Genomic DNA, 26,907 nt, shown 5'->3' with positions numbered 1-26,907 from the left:
AGGCTTTGACATATTTTGTATTAAATTCAGATTTCATTTTAAACGGTTAGTTTTTAAAAAGAAAAAAAATTTAATTTAAACACCAGCATCAAAAAATCCAATTTAAATAAAAGAAATTTGAAATGAAAAAAAAATCATGGATTTTTATCCACCCTGGACTGTACAATACAGGATGTGCTGTCCTGGCTGTATGGAGCAACCAGACACCAGACAGCTAATGTTAAACTAGGAAGGAATGTGGTCCCACCTCCACCATCTGCATGCAGTGCTTCACACCCTAGCTGAAATCCTCAGAATCCCCCATTGATTTCTCAAGATCAGGGGTCAGCAACCTTTGAGAAGTGGCCTGCCAAGTCTTCTGTAATTTAAAGTTTCACGGGCCAGTAATAAATTTTACATTTACAGGGGCCCCTGACAGAACCCCAGACTGGCAGTGGACTGAGTGGGGCTGGCGGCAGGGACCCCGGCTAGCAGAGGCCGGCGGACAGAACCCCAGATCAGCAGCGCGCTGAGCCACTCAGCCCGCTGCTGGTCTGGGGTGCCGTCTGCCACCCGCGCTGCCGGCCTGGGGTTCTGTCTGCCGGCTCCTGCCAGCCAGGGTCCCAGCTGCCGGCCCCACTCAGCCCGCTGCCGGGGCCGAGACCCCGGCTGGCAAGGGGCCGGCAGCGGGCTGAGCAGGGCCGCTGGTCTGGGGTTCTGTCCGCTGGCTCCTGCCTGCCGGGGTCCCGGCCCCGCTCAGCCCACTGCCAGCCTGGGGTTCTGTTCACCCAGGCCGGCAGCGGGCTGAGTGGCTCAGACAGCTGACGGTCTGGAGTTCCGGCTGCCAGCTCCTGCCAGCAGGGGTCCCGGCCGTCGGCCCCGCTCAGCCCTCCTGGGGTTCCGTTCACCCAGGCAGGCAGCGGGCCGAGCGGGGCCGGCAGCCAGGACCCCGGCTAGCAGCAGTGTGCCAGTAAAAATCGGAACGCGTGCCATAGGTTAACGACCCCTGCTCAAGATGTTCAGCATCACAGCAACACATCTCATGCTGACACAAACTGAATGAGGCTCCTTTGTCTATGTGTCTCCTATAACCTCTGAAATCAGCTGGTAGGAACTGCTGCTGAGTGATTCAAAGAGAGACTCAGTCACCACTGCACATTCCCAGCACCTAACAACCTAGACTCTAGGTCCTTGCGCCTGAGCTGGGAATTAACCCCAGTTCTGCGATATGGCAGTTTCAGGTAAGTCTCAGAAGTCAGAATGAATCGGGGGAGGGAGCCTGGGGGGAAGAGTTGTTTGTTTTAATGGAAGGTTTTCTAAAATACGTGAGGCTCCACATGTTCAATGGATAGCCTGATCACATGGGAAAAGACGGCTGTAACAAAGAGTACATAGAAATATTTAAAAGACTCACTGTTGCAGACAGCTTCCCTCCATTCTTCTGAACATACATGACTGAGTCTCGTATCAACAAGAAGAGACTGAGTAGGACATGTTCCATGTCATAGATTCCATACATGCCTTTGGTCAGCCCTTCCAGGGACCGAATATATTCTCTCCAGTAGTTATCTATCTCCACAACGTTGGCCAGGCACCCTTGCATGACAACACTGCAGTATCCGGCACAAGGCTTCGCCATCAGTAGCCCTTGGCAATGAGAACAGTACCACATCCTCAGCAGCGCACGTCCACATTCCTTGCTGAATTTTAAGTGGTCGGTAGTATTTATGACTTCGATCCCCAGGTTGAGCGCTTGTAGAAAGGCTCGCGTGGCCTGCAATGACTTTGACACCTGGGTCATCATAATCTTGGGGTAGTTACCAAACACCCTGAGGTCCCGCCTTGCTACCCGCAGGCATTCTATCATTTCTCCGGAGAGGTCAGGGAAGCCTGGGTTTATCAAGTGTGAGTAGACTAAAGGGAACAAGCTGTCAAAAAATTCATTGACCATGTCATTCACATTGATGTCAGAGCCCAGTATGTAAAGCGAGATATCTGTAAAAAGTTCTCCGACAAACTTAAGAGCTCTGGACCCCATGTTCTGGAAGTGGTTCCTAAACATGGTGTTGGTGTAGTTTCTTGCATGCCGTGCTACAATTTCGAAGGCTTCTGAAAATAAAAGCAAAACAAAACAAGGAATTAAAAGACAAACTCTGAGATGGGACAACAAATACTATAATATGTTTGTCGCTAAGACTGAGATCCTATTTACACTGCTGTGCATCCACTGACTCATGTCCACATCTGTAGCTGTCACTGCTAGAGGAGAACTATATCATATCAGAGGCAGTGTATAAGATCTGAGGAGTTTATAAACGCTTTAAACACAAGTTACATTTCAAACAACAAAAGCTATGAGCTAGTTAAAATTTCCGCTTTTAAAGAAAATATGGATTACAAAAATGGGGTAGTATTTCAAGTCCACTCTGTCTCTCATATTGATTTGAAATTAACCGGAATTCTATATCAAGTCTCTTAATTTAAGATGGATACATGCTCAACACCAAATTATATAGTATGTCAAATCAGGAAATATTAAACGCTGACATTCTACCAAGGAAAGGAAAATACTTATAGGTTCATAGAGGTTATCGGGATTGAATTTTCTGCATTGATTCTTCTTTTGACTTTTTTTTTTTCAGTCACTTTAATTCTTGTGAAAGGTACTGGGGACTAGATTCTCTGCTCGTGTCTATCGGCACAACTCCATTGACTTCACTGGATTCGTACCAGGTAAGTATCCAGTTCCACCTCCTCCCCGTTGGAAAAGGAGTTTATTCATGGAACAGGCCAATGAAGGAACATTTCTAGAAAGAAGGCAGCTAAGTATCCATCACTGATCCCTCTACGGAAACAACCAGCAATGGTGCCAAACATGAGGGTGAATTTTTGTGAGGCTCACCATTAGGTTCTGGATTGAGACCACCAATCAGTTCAGACAGACCAGAAAAGGCTACCCGATACCACTGAATTTCACTGTAGCTCCCTAAACCACATTCATGTCACATTAAGCAGAAGTAAATGTTAAACAAAATTCCATATGCTCATGAAAACATAAGAATGGCCAGACCAATCCTCCATCTAGCCCAGTATCTGTCTGCTGACAGTGCCCAGTGCCAGATGCTTCAGAGGGAATGAACAGAGCACAGTAATTTTGAGTGATCCGTCCCCTGTTGTCCAGCCCCAGCTTCTGGCAGTCAAAGGTTTAGGGTCACCCTCACCAATCAGTGAAGTGCTGCTGAAAGTATAACAGGGGGGCTCGCCTAAAAAAAAAAAACTTTCAATGTGAGACATCCTCTGGGGAAAATACTCTTCCTTCCCACAATACCAGCATTGGAAGGGACCTCAGGAGGTCATCTAATCCAAACCCCTGCTCAAAGCAGGACCAATCCCCAGACAGATTTTTACCTCAGTTCCCTAAATGGCCCCCTCAAGGATTGAACTCATAACCCTGGTTTAGCACGCCAATGCTAAAACCACTGAGCTATCCCTCCCCTAAATTAATGGAGATGTCTTCTGGAACTGGAAGTGACCTTGAAAGGTCATTGAGTCCAGCCCCCTGCCTTCACTAAGAGGACCAAGTACTGATTTTGCCCCAGATCCCTAAGTGGCCCCCTCAAGGATTGAACTCACAACCCTGGGTTTAGCAGGCCAATGCTCAAACCACTGAGCTATCCCTTCCTCTCCAAATCCACTCCACCCCTTGCCCACCCCACTCCACTCCTAGCCAGCTGCCCAGGTTTTGGTGGCTCCACGCATGACATTTCTCAATTGAGAGGAAAATCTGTGATTCTTCTACCCCCATGGTCCCCTCAGCAGTGGAACAGGCATGGAGTAGGAGTTGGGAGCCAGTCCCTGCTGCAGGCTCCAGAAAGACGTGGTGAGACACAAGGCATGTGCGCACACACCCTGCATCTCTAGGGATAGTGGGGGAGGCAGCTGGAGGCTGCTGCAGTGGTGGTGGAAGGTACCAGGGGCTTAGTTGCGAGCTGGGTGGGAAGGACAGGAGTTACCTGGCAGATCTAGGGGGGAGGGATAATTCAGTGGTTTGAGCATTGGCCTGCTAAACCCAGGGTTGTGAGTTCAGTCCTTGAGGGAGCCACTTAGGAATCTGGGGCAAAATCAGTACTTGGTCCTGCTAGTGAAGGCAGGGGGCTGGACTTGACCTTTCGGGATCCCTTCCAGATCTCTGAGATAGGTATATCTCCATATAAAACAAAAAAATCTGGGTGTGAGGGGGACTTGCCAAGGGCAGTTAGCTGAGGGGTGGGGGTTAGGGGAGAGGAGTCTGGGGAGTTGGCAGTCTGGCAAGGTTACTGAGTGGGGAATGGGCAGAATAGGGGAGGGAACGGCGTAGTGTCAGTGGGGCCCGTGGTTTTTCCTAGGCCGTGGTGCTGCAAATTCTGCCTCCTCCCCGTTCTCAGGGCTACTCCTGTGTCGAGGCCCCAGCGGGATGAGGGCAGAAGGAAGGTGGAGAGCTTACCTGGCAGTCTGGAGAGCAGATGGGACAGCTGTCCCAAGTGTGGTACAATCCCCAGGTGGTCTCTCAGCAGGGAGGGGAGATAGGGCTGCCCCAGGCACACCCCCACCTGCCGGCAGCCGTGTCTCACCCTGCATCTCTCGAACCACCATGCTGCCCCCTCCCCAGCACCTCACAGGGGTTGCAGGGGGGGTGACCCCAAGGTCTTTGCCTGCTGGGGGATTAGGTGGGTGGGGAGCAGGTTACCGCTAGCCGGTCAGTTGTGATGGCTGTTGCTGTGGGAGGGGGACAGGTCTAGGGAAGGCAGCGTCGTCCCCTAGTGATTGAGGGGTGAGGTTCAGGGAACCCTGCCTGGTGCATGTGGGAGGCGTGGAGGGAGAGCTACTTGCAGAATGAGGCTCCACGCAGCATAGAGTAAAGGATCCAGAATCTCCCATGCTTTCCCTGCACTCTGGATTTTACCTGCTTTCCACCAGGCGAGTTCCTTAGGAACCTTCCAGCCCTAGGCAGACACCTACAGCCAGGTGAAGTGTGAAACCCCAGCCCTTGTGAATGAAGGCAACAGACTGAGCCCTCACGAATTATGCTGCAAAATGGGGCGGCCGTCTCGAATGCCTGGCAATATCAAAGCAACAAGGGTGCGTGACATGAGGAGCTCGCCAAAATATTAATGTTTCCTTGTTTGAAAAGACAAGTCCCGTCCCCCCCTTGTGTTCCTTTCAAGTTTTTCCATGTGGTTTTATCATTCAGATGAAGTTATCTGGAGAGGATTCAATATAGTACTTAGACATCTGTATTCAGGGCCAAACTGCCTTCAGATACACACACACACACACACACACACACACACCTCCCATTGACTTCATGAAGGCTGCACATGTATTTCTGGACTCAGAATTCCACATTTTCCCAATCCTCTCTCCAGGCCCCAGGGACATTCTGCATGTATCTCCTTCACACCACAAACAGGACTAATTAAAAGCACCTCCGGCGATGAGCTCACTTATCGGTTGTGGTCTAATTGTATACCGATCAGTATTTTCCTGCTCAAATGGTATCAAGGTGATATACCCCCAGTTCCTCTCTCTAGGGATGCAAGTGAACAAGTTAAAGAGAGCAGATATCCCCGCAGACAGAACGGTAAGTCTTTCGTATGCTAGACAGCTGCATTGTTCTAGGTCCCTCACCCTCCAGGGTACTATTAATAAAATGATAAAAATAACGAACCGCCTCTTGGGTCACAGGTCGCTGACGCTTCCCAGCATAACAGCTTTGATCTGTGTCCGTCTGGAAACACGAATCCAGGCTCGATTTGCATGAAAATTATTCATGTTTAATAATTAAAGGAAATGTTGAATTTTTAATCCATAGTGTTCTTTTCCCATTTGTTAAATCTGTGTTGGAGCAGAATGGAAACCGATGAACGCTGGCTCTCGATACCAGCGGGATCACAAGTTACGTCACTTTTCCACAAGATGGCTGCTGTCAGCTAGATCAGCGACCAGCCCTCTGCCAGGAGATGGGCCCACTTGCGGGAGGGGCACTATCATATATTGCAGAGATTGTTTCTTAGACTGTACGGGACTCAGGGCACGGATTGTGTCTTGATCTGTGTACGTACAACACTTAGCATGCTCGGGCCTCATCTTGTTTGGGATCTGTAGACGCGACTACGACAAAAATCTTCAATTCTATGCAAAAAGCTACATTCTGAGAATGTTAAAGCTGAAAATTCAGGTGCCCCAAAGGTTAGGAAATGCCCATGTTAGGACTGTGTATGCATCCTTAACACACACACCCCCCCGCATGAATCCATTATGATAGTTCTACCCAGCCTCATGGAAGATGTCTGCAGCACAGCCGGGAAGAGAACCTGCTCTGCTTGGTGTCCCTCTCACCACACAACCTGTGGCGGAGGCCCTACAGAGCCCACAGCACGTGTATCATAATGCTTCGGCACAAGGAGGACAAGTTAAGGTTGTGCCAGTAGAAACACCTGAAAACAAGAGTTTCTTTAAATAGGATACGGAGATGAAGAAACATTTCTTCTTTATTCTCAAGAGCACGGCAAATAGCTTCTGCCTTGATAAAAACGACAAAGCACCTTTCAGGCCAATGTCTTTGAGCGCCTTGTATAACCTGTACCAGGTTTTTCATGCTGTCTCACCATTCACTTTTCACCTCTTCTCGGTTGGTTGCCTCAGAAAAGTCATCCTTCTTCCGTTTCCCCATACCTCTGTGTCTTGCAAGCTAGCATCAGAGCTAGGGGAATCTTCACTGATTCGAAAATATCCCAAACTCCTAGGCAAATCCCTACAGCTATGGATGCTTCAGAGAGGAATCAGGGACAGTGGTGTAACAGAAGAGCAAGCACTCAGAATCCTGCTGCTTTAAGGGTCAAGAGACTTACTTAATATTTTCATAACAACTGGCAAAGAGTCTGTTTTTTGTTTCTTGGAACCTTTATCTTTACCCCTTTGAGAACGTAATAGGGAAGCGGAGGACACATGTCAGTGCCTTGATTGGCAACCTGCTGCCACGGTAGGAAATTTAAAAATCTACCCAGTGAAGGCTCACAGATCCAAATTATCCTTCCCCAGCTCCCCGCCAAAAAAACACCACCACATTTTCTGTTTTAAAATATTCCTCCAAAACCCCAGATAGTTTTAAAACTGACGCCAGCAAGTGACCCACGGTCAAATTCCAAGTACTTCAAAGAGGAGAAAACTTTTGAGCTTCAATCCCCTGTTTGCTCACAAGAGTGGATCAGTAGGGAGAGTGGAAGGGAAATGTAATGCTGCAGACCCCCGGACTTCTCATTCCCAACAAATTCAGTGACCTGGGTTTGCTGACGGTAAAAGTAGTCCTGCCTAGGACATGGGTGGTTGAAACTCTTGCAACTTTAGTTGGAGGAAGATAGCTTTAGAAAGTTAAATAAAACTAGTCGGAAAGAGGCCAACTCAGGGTGGCTTGCAAGTCTAGCTATGGCACAATGTTCTGTAAAAAGAACAGTGACACAAATCCCTGACATCTGACAGCAGTGACACAAATTCTGTGCTTGGAGATGCCCTCAGAACTTCCAATGGACGTGGGTATCAAAGGACAAAATATGGCCCACCAACTCTTTAAGGGGGAAGTTCTATTTCAGGTATCACCATAAATTCCGAAAGGCACAGACAACACACTTTGATCAGGCGGTGCAATTTTTAATCTGCTTTTAAACTATTTCTCTTACAAGAAATAACTGTATAACACCAGGCGTTAAATATGGCCATGGATCCATCTTTCTGGTGTCAGCGGATCACAGTTATAACCTAATGACCTGACCGTAGGCTACGATTCAGGAATGTAACCCTATTCAGGGCAGTAGTTATGCATATGCTTAACGTAAAAGTATCCAAAAGTGCTTTACAAATAGATATACAAATTATACACTGAGGTCACTTTCTTCCAGCACTTCATCCTGCTCTGGGGTAAAACATGGGAGTTGTTTAACAATGCACTAGGACACTTTTGGTCAGAAGTGAAGAACACTGCTGTACCCAATTGGAATAGGGAGGGAATTCAGACAGAATGGTAGCAGCAGTGTTATCAGGTGAGGACCAAGCCCTCAGCATCACATTTGATGCACTTATGCTGTATGATCCTTTGACTACAGTAATACAAATATAAAGGGCAATTTATCATGCATGGCAGAGTACATGCTTACCAAAATAGCTGACCCCTTTCTCTAGAGGGCAGGTAGCAGGCAACCATTGGTTTGAATGGACATACTATTTATGCAATCAGACCTTGCATCCAGCAATTTAAGGAGAGTTACTGCAAGGCTCAGGTTGACTGCAAGGCATGACGCCAAAGTCTGAATGACTTCAGCTACTTAAGTGCAATAACTCCCCAGAAATGCGGCGCAGTGAGTGTCATATTGCCATTATGAAATGGAAATGATAAAAAAGAAAATAAGTAAAAAAGGTCATAACAGTCCATTGAGTGGGGAGTATTGACATAAGCATGAAATCACTCTGCTCTCAGCTCAGATCATAAAAATATGTTGCTTAATTGAAAAGCCAGCTTTTCTGAAAAGGGTAGGTGCTCCCTTGAGCAGCAGCTACTTAAAAAGACTGCTTCAGGAGTCAGAATGGCTCAGGATTAAACTGGCAGGATCTTGACAGCTTCTACAGGCTGCAGGCTCCGGTAGAGTTCAGAAGCACACACAGGCTGAAATCTTGTTGGGTTGTAGGGCCTGGGATGGGGAAAGAGAGACAGGAGAAACTGGTCTTCCCTAGTCAAGGGTTTGGAAGTAGAGTAGGTCCCAAAATGGGGTCCAGCACGAAAGGCTCAGAAGCAAAAGACAGGACCTGTCAATCTTTCTACAGCTGACTGAGAACAATATGGCTGCTGGGAATGCTGAAGAATTGCCAAGGAATGACGATACAGTTGTTAAAATCAGAGAGACAATAAATCCCATCCAGAATTACACTGTTCCCAATTTCCAATAGCCTAGCCTCAGATAATTATTTCCCCCACTTTATAGTCTCAACACAGAATCCACTGAAGTTTCCCTGTATAAACCTTAACAAACCTACATAAGAAAGCATTAAGGTGACAGCTAATTGCTCAAAAGTCAGGAAATGCCAAAGTTAAAGGTGCACTTGTAACTTTAATCTTGCCACTTGCGCAGATTTATTACAATGCTCTTGATTATATGGTCCAAGATAATTTCTCCATTAACAGAAAATCTTCCACTACCTTAGACTCACATGTACAGCACTTCCTACTCAGTATATACCAAACAGAATCCACCGAAGCTGTTTATTTACAAGGTGCACAGACAATGAGGGAACAACTCTAGCAGAGCCTGCTGCACGAGCAATCCACCAAACATGGTGCATCTTGCAAATCTGCAGAAAAAAATTGCATGCAAGTATGCGATCATGCAGAGATGGAGACTATCCTAGTGTATGAACACAAAGGGACAGAGTGAAGGCTGCATGTGCAACCTCTAAGTGGCACTGAGACCACTTAGGGTACGTCTATACTTACCCGCTGGTTCGGCGGCAAGCAATCAATCTTCTGGGATTGATTTATCGTGTCTTGTCTAGACGCGATAAATCAATCCCGGAAGTGCTCGCCGTCGACACCGGTAATCCTGCTCCGCGAGAGGAGTAGGCGGAGTCGACGGGGGAGCCTGCCTGCCGCGCGTGGACCCGCGGTAAGTACCTTTAAGTTCGATCTAAGATACTTCGACTTCACGTAGCTGAAGTTGCGTATCTTAGTTCGAACTGGGAGCTTAGTGTGGACCAGCCCTTAGAGAGGGATTAAAGAGTTTGCTCTACAGCCTTAGCTCATGCATTTAGCACCAAAGATCCCAGGTTTGATCCCACCTGGTGACGACCGGCGTCTGTCAGTGTTACACTCATAGAACCTTAACTATAGCTGTCACTATTATTCCTGCTGTACAAACATAACTAAACCCTTATGCTGTCCAATTCCGTAAGCCTTTTAAGTAAAGAGACTCCAAATCAGCTAGATCTCTGGCCATGGTTTTCACATGGTTAACTCGCTTTGCACCTTGTTTAGTAAGAATGCTTTTCAGAAATGTATTAACCCCTGGTAAAAGACCAATCCTGCAGTCCTTATTTAGAAGTCACTCCTTGAGACCTGATCCTCTGAACACACACATGAGTAACTTTATGACATAAGTAAAGTTACTTACGTGCATAAACATTTGCATAAATGGGGCATTCATGAGCAGCTTTCAGTTATGCATTGCAAGAACAAAGCAGATTTTGTGTTTTCCTTTACAAGTGCATTTACTTTCCTAGCTCTGATGCATAAAATGTTACTAAACATAAAAAAATGTTGGATACCTTATCAGTGACATTGCCCCCCCACAACAATGTATCATGAATATATCTCACGTGTTAACAATGGGAAACATTTCCCAACCTATGACATTTTTTCCTTTAGCTTTGGTTATAATGTGCAATTTAACTTCTAAGGAATTATTTTTGATTCACAACAGCCTTTTTGCCTCTGATTTCTATCCTCTCTTCTCCAAGCATGAAAATAAATACAATAAATAAATACAGGCCAAAGGATGGCTAATTTACACACACTAGTTAGTAGAATCAGGGTCTCCTCCTTCCACGGGTTTGTGTCTTGGCTGTTTCAGACTGCATCAGAAACTCAAGCTGGGATTTTCCAAGGAGACTATAAGAATTAGAAGCCAAACTCACATTGAAATTTGATGAGACTTGGGCACCTAACTCTTTTGCCCTTTTGAAAAACCCGGCCCCAGTGAACAAGTAATAAACCCAGAGGCAAATTTTAGCATGTTTAGGACCTTTCTGCTTTACCTTACGTGCCCTCGTTAGTAGCTTTCCCTGCTGATCCCCACTTTCTGTCACCTCGGCATGTACGTTTACACTCATTTTGATCATCCAGGGAATGCCAAATCAATTCACATTTCTCTACCTTGTCACTGACACTGCAGTTTCTGTCAGCACAGAACCAGGCCTGGGGAATTCCTTAGCCCATGGAAGAGATCATTCATGACAACCAGAGGTTTTGCTTCAGGGTTAGAAAGTTGGAGAAAAATTCACCAGTGAAATTAATTTACTCTCAACACAGCACTTAGCCCCCATGGCTTTCCACAGCCACATTTCTGAAACCTTTCAAGGCCACATATACTTTCCCTAGTGAATTTTCAGTTGAAGCAAAATGTATTCACCAGGGGAAACTTGACTATTCATCATGAAAATGGCCAAACGTTTTTGCTTTCTGTCAATTTGCCAAAAAATATAACTTCTGGCCTGGGAATATTTTTGCACTGTTCTAGGCTGGAGGCTAGAACCAAAGCAAAAATCATATGGGAAGAGTGACAGAGCAGGAAATACTTCTTCAATATATCTGAGGAACTAGACAACTTCAGACTTATTGCTCAGGATTGAATACAGAAGCACACGGACAAAACCCTACTGAGAGAGCAACAATGGTTGGCAAGAATAGCCAGGCTGCTAGAGGAACAATTTGTATGATCCAGTGCTAGTCATTTTTCAAGCTGCTCAAAATATTTAGTTACAAACTTGGAAAAGGTTTGCAATATATTGAGCAGAAAGGAAATAAAGCCCAAGAATGTTTCCCTTGGCAGTAATAAGAGAAAATTCAACAGACTTGTTCCATTCTGATTTACATTCTACTGCAAGTTTTTAAAAAGGACACCAACCAGATAGACAAGGCTAAAAGTTATGCCTCTCACATGTGGCATAAGTCACCAAATGGTGCTACTATTGCAAATGGACTTTTCAGTTTTGTTTCTCTTAATGCACTGGGTGTTGGATATTAGAAAAATGCTTTTTGTCAGCTGTGGTGCAGTTCTTTTTCCATTACTGCCAACCCCAAACATTTATTTTTTTTATGAGTCAGGTCCCAAAAAATCATGAGATTGTTTAGCCAATCATGAGAAATTAAAAAGCAACAACTTTTGGGTTGTTTGATTTGCTTTCTGGTGTCTGAGCAGGTATATGATTGTAGTGCTTTTCTCTACAGTTCTCAAGATAATTCTGGTGGATGGGTAATAGAGTGGTTGCCATTAGAAAGTTAAGCCAGCTACAATACAGCAATACTGCCTACCTTTCCCTGTGGCTAGAAGAGGGAACAGGGTAGTGTAGTAACTGCAGCAAATACAGACTTTTTTCAAGTGGCAACTGCTTACTGCTATATATTAAAATGTACAAGAATCCCGTTTCTTGTTCTCAGAATAGCCTCACAGTGAACAAAGGATCGACTTGGTGCCCACTTGCTATGACAGAACAATGCACTATTTGCATGCATGTTAATTCCCATGATTAAAGATGGATGCTCCCAATCTGGATTCCTCTTCTCACACGTGTCATCACACAGGTTGTAGTTATCTGGTTTCACATGTACGGCAAAAACAGTTTTTAAATCACTGTTGAATTCCTTGGATCAGTTTTATTTCATTAATGGACACAAATACAGAAAGTTTAAAAAGATACATTCTTGTGGCATGAAACTTTATGTAGCTTTTCTCTGGTCTAATTAACATACAGTGTTACCATGAACAGAAAAAGTCCTAATTAATTTGTACAGTTTTCTGTAGGAGGAAAATTCTTGTCATAATTTAGTACATTAACATGGAAGGAAACAAACGGAGTCGTGTCGCCAGTCAATTCTTAAAAGGCTGAAGAACAAGTTAGCAAAGATGAAAACCTAATTAAAACTAGTTAAGAGCTCCAGCCGCTTTCACTGCTCTGTTAAAAAACTAAGGCCTCAGTTTAGCAAATCTATAAACTTTAGACTCAGACTTTAAGGCCAGAAGGCACCATCATGATCATCTAGTCTGACTTCCTGCACATTGCAGGCCACAGAACCTCACTCGCCCACTCCTGTAATAGAGCCCTAACCTCTGTGAGTTACTGAAGTCCTCAAATCATGGTTTAAAGACTTCAAGTTACAGAGAATCCACCATTTACACTAGTTTAAACTGCAAATGACCTGTGCCCTATGCTGCAGGGGGGGCGAAAAGATCCCAGGGTCTCCGCCCATCTGACCTGCGGGGAAATTCCTTCCTGACCCCAAATATGGTGATCAGTTAGACCCTGAGCATGTGGACAAGACCAGCAGCCAGGCACCTGGGAAAGAATTCTCTCTAGTAACTCAGAGCCCTCCCCATCTAGCCTCCCATCACCAGCTGACTGTGATATTTGCTACTAGTAGTTGCAGATTGGCTTCATGCCATTGTTGGCTGTCGCATCATACCATCCCTTCCATAAACTTATCAAGCTCAATTTTAATGCCAGTTAGGTTTTTTGCCCCCACTGCTCCCTTGGAAGGCTGCTCCAGAACTTCACTCCTCTGATGGTTAGAAACCTTCGTCTAATTTCCAGTCTAAACTTGTTGATGGCCAGTTTATATCCATTTGCTATTGTGTCCACATTGGCACTTAACTTAAATAACTCCTCTCCCGCCCTGGTATTTAACCCTCTGTTGTATGCTCTGAGAGCAATCATATCTCCCTTAGGGTTACATTAAACAAGCCAAGCTCTTTGAGTCTCCTCTCATAAGGTAGGTTTTCCATTTCTTGGATCATCCTCGTAGCCCTTCTCTGCACCTGTTCCAGTTTGAATTCATCTTTCTTCAACATGGGAGACCAGAACTGCACATAGTATTCCAGATGAGGTCTCACCAGTGCCTTGTATAATGGTATCAAGTATCAGGAGGTAGCCGTGTTAGTCTGTATCTACAAAAACAACAAGGAGTCTGGTGGCACCTTCAAAACTAACAGATTTATTTGGGCATAAGCTTTCATGGGTAAAAACCTCACTTCTTGCATCTGAAGAAGTGAGGTTTTTTACCCATGAAAGCTTATGCCCAAATAAATCTGTTAGTTTTTAAGGTGCCACCGGACTCCTTGTTGTTTTCGAATAATGGTACTAACACTTCCCTGTCTCCACTGAAAATATACAGCTTTAATCACATTAGTAGGCATAGCCCCATTTACTTCAATGGCACTTAGCCAGCCCTAAAGTTACACATGTGCTTAAGCACCTTGCCGAATCGGGGCTGAACCGAAAGCTTGCATGACCGATACCTACTCCTACATATGCAAAAAAGTGTATTGAGACTTCATGTTTGCTCTTGTTCCTTCAGATCTAAAAGCTGTAATCCCTGCATTTTCTGGGCATAATATGGTGTACTCCAAAACAAGATCTAATCTCTACCAGTGCACTGAATAATTCTAAGAATTCCTTCTCCCCACTCCTCCTGTATGTGGCCTCTTCAGCAGTTGCACACAGGTAAGATACTTACTAAACTCCTCCCTGACCAGAGACGTGGGCTGTGAAGAACACCTGCCCTCCCCAGACTCCCACTTGGCCCGTGCAGGGATCTGGAAAGGGAGGAATGGGGCTCCCCCTGGACTTGTTCCTTCACCAGCTACAGTCGTTCCCTGGCCCCATGCAAGGGTCCACAGAGCTGAGGAGCTCCTCACCTGCTCCCCCACCTTCCCCAATTCCCAATGATCCCCAGCCCATTGCAAGGGAACAGCAAAGAAGGAGTTCCTACAGCTGCTCCCAAGCTCACCCCATAACTCCTGTTGCACCCCAGCTCAACACGGGGGCCCTGGCAAAGGGACACACTTTCTAGCAAGCTACTGAAGTCATATCTGGGTATTTGTGCACCTCTTGGAGAAGTCATGTTACAGGGAGGAACAGGAATAGGTACAAAAGATAGAGCTTATGGTGGAAACGTAGTGAAGGGGATAAAGAGGATAGAGAAGACGGAGGCCAAGAGGTATGAGAGGGGGTATCAGCAGAGATGCAAGAGGACAAGCCTGTGAAGCCAAAACAAAGCCTAAACTCACCAAGGTGAAAGTCACCCCGTACAGAGGTACTGCACGAGGCTTACACACCACTTACGTCCGCTGGGCACAAGCGTGAATTTCACGCAAGCGACTAGCAGCACCCGTAGGGTACATATACACTGCATGCTGCTATGGGCGGCGTGTAGTATACATACCCCCGGAGTCCCCCTCGCACGGGTATAAATAGCCGTGTGGCTGGCAAGGCTTAGGACAGGAAAAACACGCCTGAAGGGTGTGTATCCAACAGGGCTCCCTCCTCGCCCAAGCCATGGCTCCCTGCCTATCCTGCTATCTTCAGCCTCCCGCCGCCAGAGTATTTCACTGATGCATGTAGCTACCCACCACAGCATGGACGCAGCCTGCTTTTCACTGTGGTGTGTAGCTACACACACCCTACATGCCACTGACACTGGTGCATGGTGCACACATAGCTATAGGGTTCCAAGTAGCTAAAACAGCAGGCAGGGTGAGAACAATATGTTGCCTGTTCTTGCTTCACTTTTGCAAAAGTGTGGCCAGCCCCTCCCTGGCATCCCTCCTAGTGACACCCAGACACCGCCAGGCTGGTCTACAACCATGAACCTCCAAGAGCCCTCAGCCTAGGTTCTGTCTGCTCCCCATGCTGGTGCACTAGGTAGGGAGAAGGGCTCCCTGTGGCTTCTCCCTCACTAGCTCATCTGCACTGGAGCAGCCATGCTCTGGTTCGACATCTTTTCACTAAGAGCTAAGCAAAAACTTTGAAAGCAAGTAAGCGCCTCTTACAGCTGCAGCTAACTCTTGCTCTGATCATTATTATTCTCTTGTCAGAAATGTTCTTCCCCTAATTATATCTGCCCAACCGCACGGCAGGCTCAGAAGCCATTTATTTTTAATTGTTCGGTTCGTACGGTGCCCCACATTTTGAAATACAGTCCCTGAAATTTCTAATAAAAATACTGTGTGTTAATATCTCATTAGGCCCACTCAGAACACTGAAAATGTGTTTCCATTATAGTCTAGGCAACCGACTGACTGCTAGGCAATTAACCCCACTGTAGTTCATCCATTTATTATTGATATCCCACACACAGAAACTTTGTTAAGTTGAGTTAAGGTCGCTAGACTTCTCCAGCCCCCAACACAAGTTAGTAAGCGCCAGGACGTAAGCGGCTGAGCCAGTTTCCCAACATTCCCGTCTCAAACGTTGCAAACTCCCCTTCCACCAACGACAGCCCATGTCTCTCTGACCTCATCTGGAGCAGCCAGTGGGCAACCTTAGCTCCAACCATGTTTATTGCTGTGGGACACATTCTGAGCTGGTATAAATCAGTGTACTTCCAGCCCTGGAGGTAGGGAAGTCTTATTATTCCTGTTTTACGGGTGGGGAACAAACACAGAACACGGTGAAGCAGCTTCCTCAAGGTCAGATAAGAAGCCAGTAGGAATACTGGGAACTGACCCAGATCTTCTCAGTCCCAGTCCACTGCTTTAACCACAAGACCATCCCACCATCAACACTCATATAATTTCCAAGGCATGCAAATTCCACTCTCAACACACTACGGTTAAACCAGAGCAGCCACACTGAAGTCACTCCGGATTCACTCCAGTACAACCGGGAACAGAATTTGGCCCAGCGGATGCTGGATGGAACGGGAGTCGCCAAGGGCAGCTTCTGGCCTTTGGTTGTTGGTTAAGTAAAATCGGTATCAGCTTCGTCAACACCGCCACTGAGATCAGCCAGCCGCTGGTTTTCAGCTGCGTTCATCTCCTCGAAAGGACACTGCCTCGGCAGAAGCTGCGTCACTGTGGCTGAGTGCTCTCACGGAGCTGAGCTTTCACAAGTTATCAGAGATTATTTTAGTCAACACAGGCACTTAAGGGAAAGGATTTAACTCCTTCTATGAACCAATTGTCGCATGCACGGAGAAACTGGCTGCTGAGATCACAGAGAGGGGGAATACAACCTCCTCCCTTGAGAACACGACTGAGGCTCCGCACACATTAACTGCAGACACTCTAAATAAAGCCAGAGGCCGGGAAAGTAAACAGGACGCTACTGAATAATAAGAGCAGCAACCCGCACTTCTCCGAGCCTTTCCGTGCGGGGATCTCAGAGCATTTCGCAAATGTTAATTAGGCCTCAGCTTGTCTTGTATTTGCCTTATACTAAGGAATCTATGGTGCATCAGCTGGACCTGTGGCTTTACACCTAAACCCTGGGCACAGGTTTAATACTAGAGGGCCTGATTCTGCAATCCTGACTCAAGTGTGTAGTTTCACTACAGCCCATGGGACTACTCCCATGAGTAAGGGTTGCATGGCTGGGCCTCCAATGTTCTCCCGTTACCTTCTCTTTTACAGGTTATTACATTGCCTCTTCCTATTCCTGGGTCTGTGAAGGTTTGAGGAAGCTGACAGGACGCCAGCAAATTCCTGTTCCAGCCCTCCCACTGCCTAGGAAAGCATTACGCTCCGGCTGGCACACTGTGACGTGTTTTGTAACAGTGATGGTCGGACACAAACTGCCCACTGGTGGGAAGGGCCATTTCCCTCCTAGGATCCGGAGCTGTAGCAGCTCCAGCCTTCTCTCCTCCTTACATCCACTGTCCCTTCACATGGCCTACGAGAGGGGCACCAAGCCCAAGGAACGTATGCTACGCTTATTCCATTTCTCAGTTTCTTACCATTTTGGAGACACGCCATTTAGAGACCAGTTTTCAGCAGTGCTGCACCCTAGCCGCTCCCACTGACATCAGCTGGAACTGTGGGTGCTCTCAGCAATTCCACAATCTGATGCACACGCTGAAGGGGAAAACAGCTAGAGAAGGGCACATTTCAGTTTTAAGCTTCTGAAGGACTAGAAAGTGATTTTAAAATTGTTAACAAAAGCCTTGATAGTACAAGTATTACCATACTGGCACAGACCCATGGTCGGCCTTGTCTAGCATCCTGTCTGTGCCGGCAGCTAGCTCCAGATGTTTTCGTTTAGAGCAAGGTACAAGCAAACCTTGAGAGGTCAGTTATGAAATAACCTGCCCATGAGAGAATTTTCTTCCTGGCCTCATCAGTAAAAGCTAGGTTTGTGCCCTGACATGTGAGGGTTTATAGCCTATCTAATGTACATGTTCTCAATTTCCATACAACATCTAATCCTCTTTTGACTCCTGTGAACATAATTTTTGGCAGTGAATTCTTGTGACACACCGTACCTCAAAATAACACCCTGTATCCACATATTCACCACTGTTACAGGATTGTATGTTTTGTACCATGCATGCCTTGTGAGGTATCATTTGAAAAGCCATGATCTGTTGAGCTTTACTGTCCTGTTGCATTGTATGTATTACCATCGTACGTGAAGTTATGAAGTTTTGCTGTGTGTGGCACTGAAATATGGTGAGAGTTTGGAAAACACCCACAGCTAGCCTTTCAGTGGCAACAAAAGAGCAACTAAGACCCACAAGACAAATTTACATCAGGACTAGCCAGCCACGTGTTGATGGCCCATTAAGGACAATCTACTCTCCGAGTGGGCCCCCTCCCGAAGACTCCTCCATGAGCACGTAAACAATAGAGGCCCAGTGACTCAGCAGGGTACACACAACATGCGATCCCATGTTTGAGACAATATCCTTACACACACATGGATTGGGGGTAACAATTGAAGACTGTACCATCAACCCAGGGCCTCTCTCCTTCCCCAGCTCAACACCTAGAAGCAAGAATGTTTGGAAAACAAAGGGATGCCTCCTTGAACTGGGGAGAAAGGATGGTCCTAACTAGGCTTTCAAGGTAGTATGAACTGTGAACTGAATTCTGCCTGCAACATCCAGCAGGGTGAGACAAACTGCTCGATTCAAATCTTGCTTAGTCTGATAAAGTTTCGGATTTAGACTGCGGTTTTATGTTTTATTTCTTATGTAACCAACTGTGACCTCTATGTCTAGCACTTATAATCACTTCAAATCCATCTCCCTGTAGTTAAACTTATTTTAATGTTTTCTCTGTACCAGTTAGTTTGTCTAAAGTGGGGAATCTGCTCAGAGGCGACGGCATGTTCACTACCCTTTGAAGGAGTGGCAAACTAATTAATGAATTCACACTGAGCAAGAAGGTTTTGAGCAGTGCAAGGCTGGGGGTGGGGGGATTTGCTGGTGTCTGCCTGTGTATAGTTCATGAGTGGCTGTGAAAGCCTGCATACACTTTGGGTGTGAGAGCGAAGCCTAAAGGGGCCGAGGATGATCACTAGCAGAGCAGTGTCAGAGATACCCTGGTCCAGAGTGTTAAAGGGGTCACCGCAATCCCACAGTCCAGCTTGTACCCCGGGGAGTGTCACAATTCCACAGGTTAATTACACATGGAGTAGTTAAAAAAACAAACAAAAAAACCTTCCTATTGAATGTGTCACTTTTTAACATCATTGAGTGTCCCCTTATTCTTTTATTATAACTGTTAAACAGGAGGCACCTAAGTGACTTCTCTATAGCATTCATTAACATTGGGTGCTTTCCCCAGGCCCCATCGCTAAACAAAGTTGATCCAATCTTTTCTCTCTCCTCTTGTACGGCAGTCTCTCCATGGCGCTAATTACTCTTGTAGGCCCCTTTTATTTATGCTCTCTCTCTTTTGAGACAAAGCGACAACCCGTATTCCAGTTGAGGGCAGAGCATTGATGATTTCTTGCTTGGAAAAAGGGATGCATTTGATATCCCCTTCTCAGATGTTCCTGAGTAAAACTTTTAACACTCTAACACCACAACACTTACATTAAAAAAAAAAAAAAAAAAAAAAAAAAAAAAAGCTTTCTGATGAGGGGCTCCGATACCAAACACATTTTCTGTGCTTTTATTCCCCAGTATTTGGATCCGGCAGCATGGCCATTTTGAATTACTGGGGGTTGTGTCTCTCTCGTGGAACCTGTTCTTCCTAACGACAAACACTATTCTGCTCTGTGTCTGACAGATGTGGGGATGCTCATGACATTGTTGAAAATGTAGTAAATGGCAAGTTAAAAATGCAAAGAGTCAATGCTGGAGTAAATGGCAAAAGAACACAAGTCTCTTGAAAAGAATCACGGGGATAGGGATGAATGAGGGCACCAAAAAGAGAGGTGTCCATGACCCAGTATTACCCCGGGGTGCCTGAGATACTAAAAGGGAAATGACACACACATAACAGGAGAGCTGGAGGCATGCGTAGCTCTCCTGCAGCTACCAGGGAGCTCTGCTTTACATGGATGGTAAATTAACAGTAACAGTGAGATGTTAGTTACCACTCTCAGACAGAGCTGCCAACTTTCTAATCGCACAAAACCGAACACCCCGCCCCGCCCCTACCGCCCGCTCACTCCATCCCCCCTCCCTCTGACACTCCCCCACCCTCACTTGCTCATTTTCACCAGGCTGGGGCAGAGGTTTGGGGGGCAGAAGGGGGTGAGGGCTCCAGAGTGGGACTGGGAATGAGGGTTTTGGGCTACAGGAGGGGGCGCTGGTCTGAGGCAGGGGGGTTGGGTGTGGGAAGGGGTATGGGCTCTGGGCTGTAGGTATGGGCTTTGGAATGGGGCCAGAAATGAGGAGTTCAGGGTGCGGGAGGGGGCTCAGGGCTAGGAGAGGGGGTTCGGTGCGGGGGGGGTGAGGATTCTGGCTGGGGGTGCGGGCTCTGAGGTGGGGCCGGGGATGAGAGGTTTGGAGTGTATGAGGGGGTTCCAGGCTGGGGCCAAGGGGTTCAGAGTGTGGAAGGGGTTCGGGCTCCAGGAAAAAGTTTGGGTGCGGAAATGGGTTCAGGGCTGGGGCAGGGGTGCAAGCTCCAGGAGGGAGTTTGGGTGTGGGAGGGGACTCAGGTGGTTGGGTTATGCAGGGGGTGCAGCATGTGCAGTTCCCGGCCAATGGGAACTGCGGAGCCGGTGCTTAGGTGGGGGCAGCGTGCGGAGCCCCCCCTGGCCATCGCTGCGATTTGGAGCCAGAGGGACACATTGCTGCTTCCGGGGAGGCACACGGAACCACGTAGGGCGCCTGCCACCCCTGCGCCAACTGGACTTTTAACAGCCTGGTCAGTGGTACTGACAGGAGCCACCAAGGACCCTTTTCAACCAGGCGTTCCGATTGAAAATCAGACACCTGGCAACCCTCTCAGGCACTGTGTAACATGCCGCTTGCAGAATGTAGCCCACAAGCCAGGGTGGCCAGCAAACTGCTTAAATAAGTAGGGAAGGAGGCAAGACCTGCTGCTCCCCAGAGAACAAGGGATGAAATCTTGGCCCTGCTGAAGTCAATGGCAAACAGTAGCCAGGATTTCACCTGGGAAGCGAGCTAAGAGAGCAGCTAAGCCAACATGAAGGGAACCTACAAATTCCTGAGCACATTCAACATTGTGTCCAGTAGAGGACAGCAGCGCGCGCGCACACACACACACACACACACAAGTCTGCAGGGAAAATGCACAGAATATGGGATTCCTCCCCCCAATGGCGTAAAGACAGATTTATCCTTGAGGCCCTCAGGGTGACTCTCACTTCCTGCGTCCCAAGTTAAGTGGGGCCTTTGTCTCAACTGCCTGGGGGAAGAGCCTGGGCCTCCGTTCATTCATGCTGACTGTGAATCTCATTCCCATGGGGATGGAGGAAGAATCTGTTATTTTACCTTCTCTCTCTAATGCGCAATTAGGGAACTAAGTGATGGAGCCTGGCCCAGCCAGCCAGCGATTTACAAGAAAGAACATTTCTGAGGGATATTTCTGAAGGATTTTGAGTAGTTTTTCTACCCGATTAAACCTGTTCTAGCAATGCCATGGCCTCTGTTCTGGTACCAAAGCCTAAAATGAGGAGCTAAGAGTCGTTTTAAAACTCTGCCTTGCTGTAACATGCTATGGTGACATGCTGCTCAATTTGTCCACATGACTTGGCTTTGCTAGACAGTGATCCAGGGAAGCACCAAGGAGCACAACAGTTGGAAAGAGAAGCAGCCAGAGGATGTGAGAATACATTAGTGTGCGTCCGTGGGGGCGGGAAGACGCTTTTAGCGGTCTGCCTTATGCAACAGCACAAGACACGTGGAAACACAGCTTGGTTTGGGAGAATGGCTTTTGTCCAGGTCATCCCAACAACCCAGGCCCAGTTGACGTGGAATATACTGGATTTATGGGGCAAGGATTCGTTACAAATGCAAAAGTTTTAATCCTTGCTCAGGGCTCCTGGGATCGTTAGGAATCTGTACAACAGAAAGTAGGAGGAACATTGCTGATCTCCACACAAAGGAGTCTGGGTTCAAAGTGACCTGCCTGAAGCAGACCCCATGGGAAAACCCGAATAGTTAAACAGCAGCATAGAATGGTGTGCAGGCAATGCCGAGTCAACAGAAGAAGATTTCACTTTTGGAGACGTCCCACCCCCACCCCAACCCCAAAAAATCTCATTTTTCCTCTTTCCCGCTAAGAAAAATTAGTTAAAACAACTCAGCAGGATAGAAAATAAATAGGTGGAAATGGCACCAAAGAGTTTCCATTCTCTTATAATTATTTCAATAGCATTCTCAGAAAGAATGGTAGCTCATCAGGGAACTTCTGCCTTCATAATGTTTCATTTCAGGTATTTACTTGATTCCTTTCAGATGTCTCCCTGTTTCACTGGCAAAGATTTCACAATCTTTACAACACACTAAGGTTTTATTTCCTTTGCACACTTGAGGCCAGATCCTCAGTGAGGACAAAGGGTATGGCTGGAGTTCACCATGCCACAGCAATCATTGAAACGTAGGACTGGAAGGGACCTTGATAGGTCATCAAGTTCCCTGCACCGGGGCAGGACTAAGTATTATCTAGACCATGCCTGATAGGTGTTTGTCTAACCTGTTCATAAAAACCTCCCTAGGTAATTTGTTCCAATGCTTAACTACCTTTACAGTAAGGAAGTTTTTCCTAATGTCCAACCTAAATCTCCCTTGCTGCAATTTAAGCCCATTGCTTCTTGTCCTATCCTCTGTGGCTAAGGAGAACAATTTATCTCCCTCTGCTTTAAAGCAACCTTTTTACGTACTTGAAGATTATCAGGTCCCACCTCAGTCTTTTCTTCTTCCGACTAAACAAACCCAGTGCTTTCACTCTTCCCTCATAGGTCACGTTTTCTAGACCTTTAATCATTTTTGTTGCTCTGCTCTGGACTTTCTCCAATTTGTCCACATCTTTCCCCAAAACATGGTGTCTAGAACTGGACACAATGCTGCAGCTGAGGCCTTATCAGTGCTGAGTAGAGTGGGAGAATTACTTCTCGTACACTCCTGCTAATACAGCCCAAAACGAGGATCACTTTTTTTTTTTTTGCGCAACACTATTACTTTGTTGACTCTTATTTAGTGTGTGATCCACTCTGACCCCCCAGATCCTTTTCTGCAGTACTCCTTCCTATGCGGTCATTTACCATTTTGTATTTGTGCAATTGATTATTCTTTCCTTAATACTCTGCATTTGTCCTTATTGAATTTCATCCTGTTTATTTCAGACCATTTCTCCAGTTTGTCCAGATCATTTTGAATTCTAATCCTGTCCTCCAAAGCACTTGCAACCCCTCCCAGGTTGGTATCATCCGCAAACTTTGTAAGTGCACTCTCTATGCCATTACCCAAATCATTTATGAAGGTCCTCACAAGCATAATGGCCTTTCATTCCTTCTAGCAGGAATAAGTTACAAAACAGCTGGAAGTTTAACCTGCTTTTGCCCAGCACAGCCAGAGTATTCTGGGCCCATTTGTCTCATCACTCGGTATCCACTGTATCTCTATTTTGCAAGCATGACGTGTTTCTGAATTGAAAAGAGCACGCACAAAAGCGATGGAAACCAGCAGCAGCACCAGTCTCATTGTGCCAATTAATTATATCTGTAAGGTCAAATCCTGTAGCAATATTTTAGTAATTGGAAACGACAATATCCACCGTTCCCCCACATAATAGAGTTATAAAGATAATATTGAGAAAGAAGACTGCCTCTTAAATGATGAACTAATTTTCAGCAATTGGAAGGAAAGCGATTCCTTATATACCCTTCCAAAATGTACCGCAAGAATGATTTAGCATTCCTAAATAGCCAAGCATTTTTAAAGTCAGGCATATCAATTCGTATAGCTTTTTAATTTATTTTGAGGTAAAATTTATTAGCACTTCCTGAAAAATGCATGTGCAGCAAATTGCTTTGCTCATCAAGATAAATCAAGTCACTTAGTCTTATATATTCAAAATCTTTTGTTCTAAGAAAACCACTGCCCTCAATAACTTTAAAGCCAGACCCCAATCTGAAACCGGCTTTTCAAGCCTCACTTTCATATGCTACTAAGTCTGGCACAATGGAGAGAAGACGAATTCAGAAGCAGATTCTTCTCTCTTATCTCTCCAGGCCGAATTCTCTTTTAAAGTTAGCTCATAACTGTCCGATGAACAGCAAAGAGCAGCAGTTAAAATTCTTGACCCCTGTAGTAATACGAAGGAGACACTCTAATATTAACAGCACCTATTGACCGTTTTTAAGTGTCCTTGGTCGAGGGCCCAGAATTTCTGAACAGGGCTGCCCAGAGGGGGGGGGCAAGTGGGGCAATTTGCCTCAGGCCCCGGGCCCCGCAGGGGCCCCCACAAGAATATAGTATTCTATAGTATTGTAACTTTTTTAATGGAAGGGGCCCCCGAAATTGCTTTGCCCCAGGCCCTCTGAATCCTCTGGGTGGCCTGGTTTCTGAATTCCAGCTTCTTTCCTTCTCGCTCATCTGAAATTGACATAAGGTGAGACGACCTCTTCTCATGCTCACCAGTTTTGCTAACAGTTATTATGCCCTCCCATCCCCAGCAGGCCCCTTCCCAGCTGTTTGTTAAGGTTTCACTCCTTCCGGTTCAATACAAGAGTTATTCTTTGCTGAATCTTAAAGGAAAACATGGGTTTTTATTGACTCTTCCCCTCCACTGCCCACTGACCGGATGCAGCTTTTACACATTGAACCTATCATTACATTTCACTTTTAAAATTAAGGCATACTCACGCACGTGCCCAGAAGGTGCTTTGATATAAGTATGATAGCCCTGATTCAGCAAGGCTCTTAAGCACATGCCTAATTTTAAAGATATAAATATTCCCCTTGAAATTAATGGTGTTACTCATGCGCTTAAAGTTATACACCGGTTCAAGTCCCTTGCTGCATTGGGAGCTTTCATGTTCGGCCAAGTTCTTAGTAAATTAAAATTTAGCTGAGTCTTTCTCTAAAGAAAAGTGCAGGGTATATCAATCGATATATTTTACCGGGATTATATGGCTGCCAACTTTCCCAGTAATACAGCAATTGCTGCTCATGCATGGTTGAAAGTATAATCTCCAGATCAATACAACTTTTGATTTATAAATAATTCTAACCAAAAGACCAAGGACAAAAAGGGGTGGGAAAAGTAAATGCCTTCTCCAAAAGGATACTTTAAAATGTAATCCTGTCAAAATAAAGAATGCATATTTCATAAAGTATGTGTGTGGAAACCAACAGAATATATTATTGAACAGAGTTAAATATTCATCTCCATCATTAAGACATTCAGACTCAGGTATTTTGCTACGGTGGAGGCAAAAATGGTTGATATATGCACAGCAACCCAACGGATATTATTTATTGACCGAAAACACAGATATTTTACACAGAGAGACACTCAGAGACTGAGACACAGACACACAGGATGAGTTATGGGGGTTTTACTGGCATGAGTTTGGATGACCATATGTGGAGAAGTCAAAGCTACAGGATAAATTCCATTTCTCTCTTGAATAATCACCATCCCACATGTGATACATACACACAGTACTGGAACCCAGCTTGGCTTCAGTAGGGTTATCATATTTTGAGTGTCCAAAAAGAGGACACTCCATGGGGCCCCAGCCCCGCCCCCAGCCCCGCCCATGTGCTCCCCCCGCCCCAACTCCACCCCTTCCCCAAAGTCCCCGCCCCCAACTCCGCCCCCTCCCCTGCTTCCCGCGAACATTTGATTCGCGGGAAGCCTGAAGCAGGCAACAGGTAAGGGGGGGGGAGGAGGAGGCGCGGCCCAGTCTGGCCCCACCAACCGAGCGGCTCCCTCCGGCGGCCGGACCCGGACCCGGACCCAGCGTCTCCAGCCTGGCTCGGCTCGGGCCCTGGGGTGCCGGCCCTGGGCCAGCACCCCGGGCCCCGGCCCCCGGCCCAGCACCCCCGGCGCCCGGCCCAGCCCAGCATCTCCGGCGCCCAGCCCGGCCCCCAGCGGCGCCGGCCCCCGGCCCCCGGCCCAGCACCCAGCGGCGCCGGCCCCTCCCTATTTTCCCGGACATGTTCGGCTTTTTGGGATTTCCCCCCGGACGGGGATTTGAGGCCCAAAAAGCTGGACATGTCCAGGAAAAGCCGAACATATGATAACCGTAGCTTCAGAAGATGAAGGGCTGGAAAAGTTGGCATGGAAGTCTTCCTCCACATAGAGAAGTGCCTTTGAGCATTCCTCAAAAAATGGCTTGGATTCCACCAAGTTACAAAGCTTTTAAGAACAGCCTCTTGCAATCATTTTCCTCTGAGCTTGTACAGTGCTCCATCCTGAACGGTGCTGAGCATGCTAGCCCTGATCCAGAAAAGCTCTTAAGCACCTGCTTAACTTTAAGCTCCTTAAACACACAGAGCTGACTCGGTAGGACCGCTTAAAGTTAAGCATGTGCTTAAACATTTTGCTGAGTCAGGGCAAGAGTGCTCTGCATCTTGCAGGACCAAGCCCAAAAAGAGCATCTAACAAAGCCAGACTTAGTTCTATTCCTTTCTCAGCATCTTTTTTTTCCTTCTAATTACATCACCTCCTTCTTTCTCTCTTTCTGTTCTCTTGCCCCACCCCCTCCTGTGATCTACTCTTTCTGTCTCCCCACGTCTCCAATGCTGTTCCCCACCTAGGCTTCCCATTGCTCTCCAGTTCTTAGGGAGAAGAGAACTTAGAGTTATACTAGATGACTGTGACCATGAAACTGAAACATTAAAGAGTCAAGGTGCTTCATGTTTGTAACTGAAGCTGTAGTAAATGATCACACAGCTCTTCCCATTTGAGAAACAGCTGGCAGGGA

At 46.5% G+C, this 26,907-nt stretch overlaps 1 protein-coding gene across 4 annotated transcripts in view; it reads right to left on the bottom strand.

Annotated features, from left to right (window-relative positions):
• GPC3 (glypican 3) overlaps positions 1–26,907 on the bottom strand; it is a 267,941-nt gene that overhangs the window by 150,128 nt on the left and 90,906 nt on the right. For all 4 annotated transcript variants that reach the window (XR_010590450.1, XM_008179013.4, XM_042851179.2 and 1 more), the window contains exon 3: positions 1,394–2,088. Coding sequence is in view for 3 of the 4 variants with exons in the window: in XM_008179013.4 (XP_008177235.2) it covers positions 1,394–2,088 (695 nt within the window). In the remaining variant the exon portion in view is untranslated. The remainder of the gene's footprint in view (positions 1–1,393; positions 2,089–26,907) is intronic.

The sequence above is a fragment of the Chrysemys picta genome, chromosome 9 (genome assembly GCF_011386835.1).
Source record: "Chrysemys picta bellii isolate R12L10 chromosome 9, ASM1138683v2, whole genome shotgun sequence".
Lineage (NCBI taxonomy): Eukaryota > Metazoa > Chordata > Testudines > Emydidae > Chrysemys > Chrysemys picta.
This window is presented reverse-complemented; position numbering and strand designations above follow the sequence as displayed.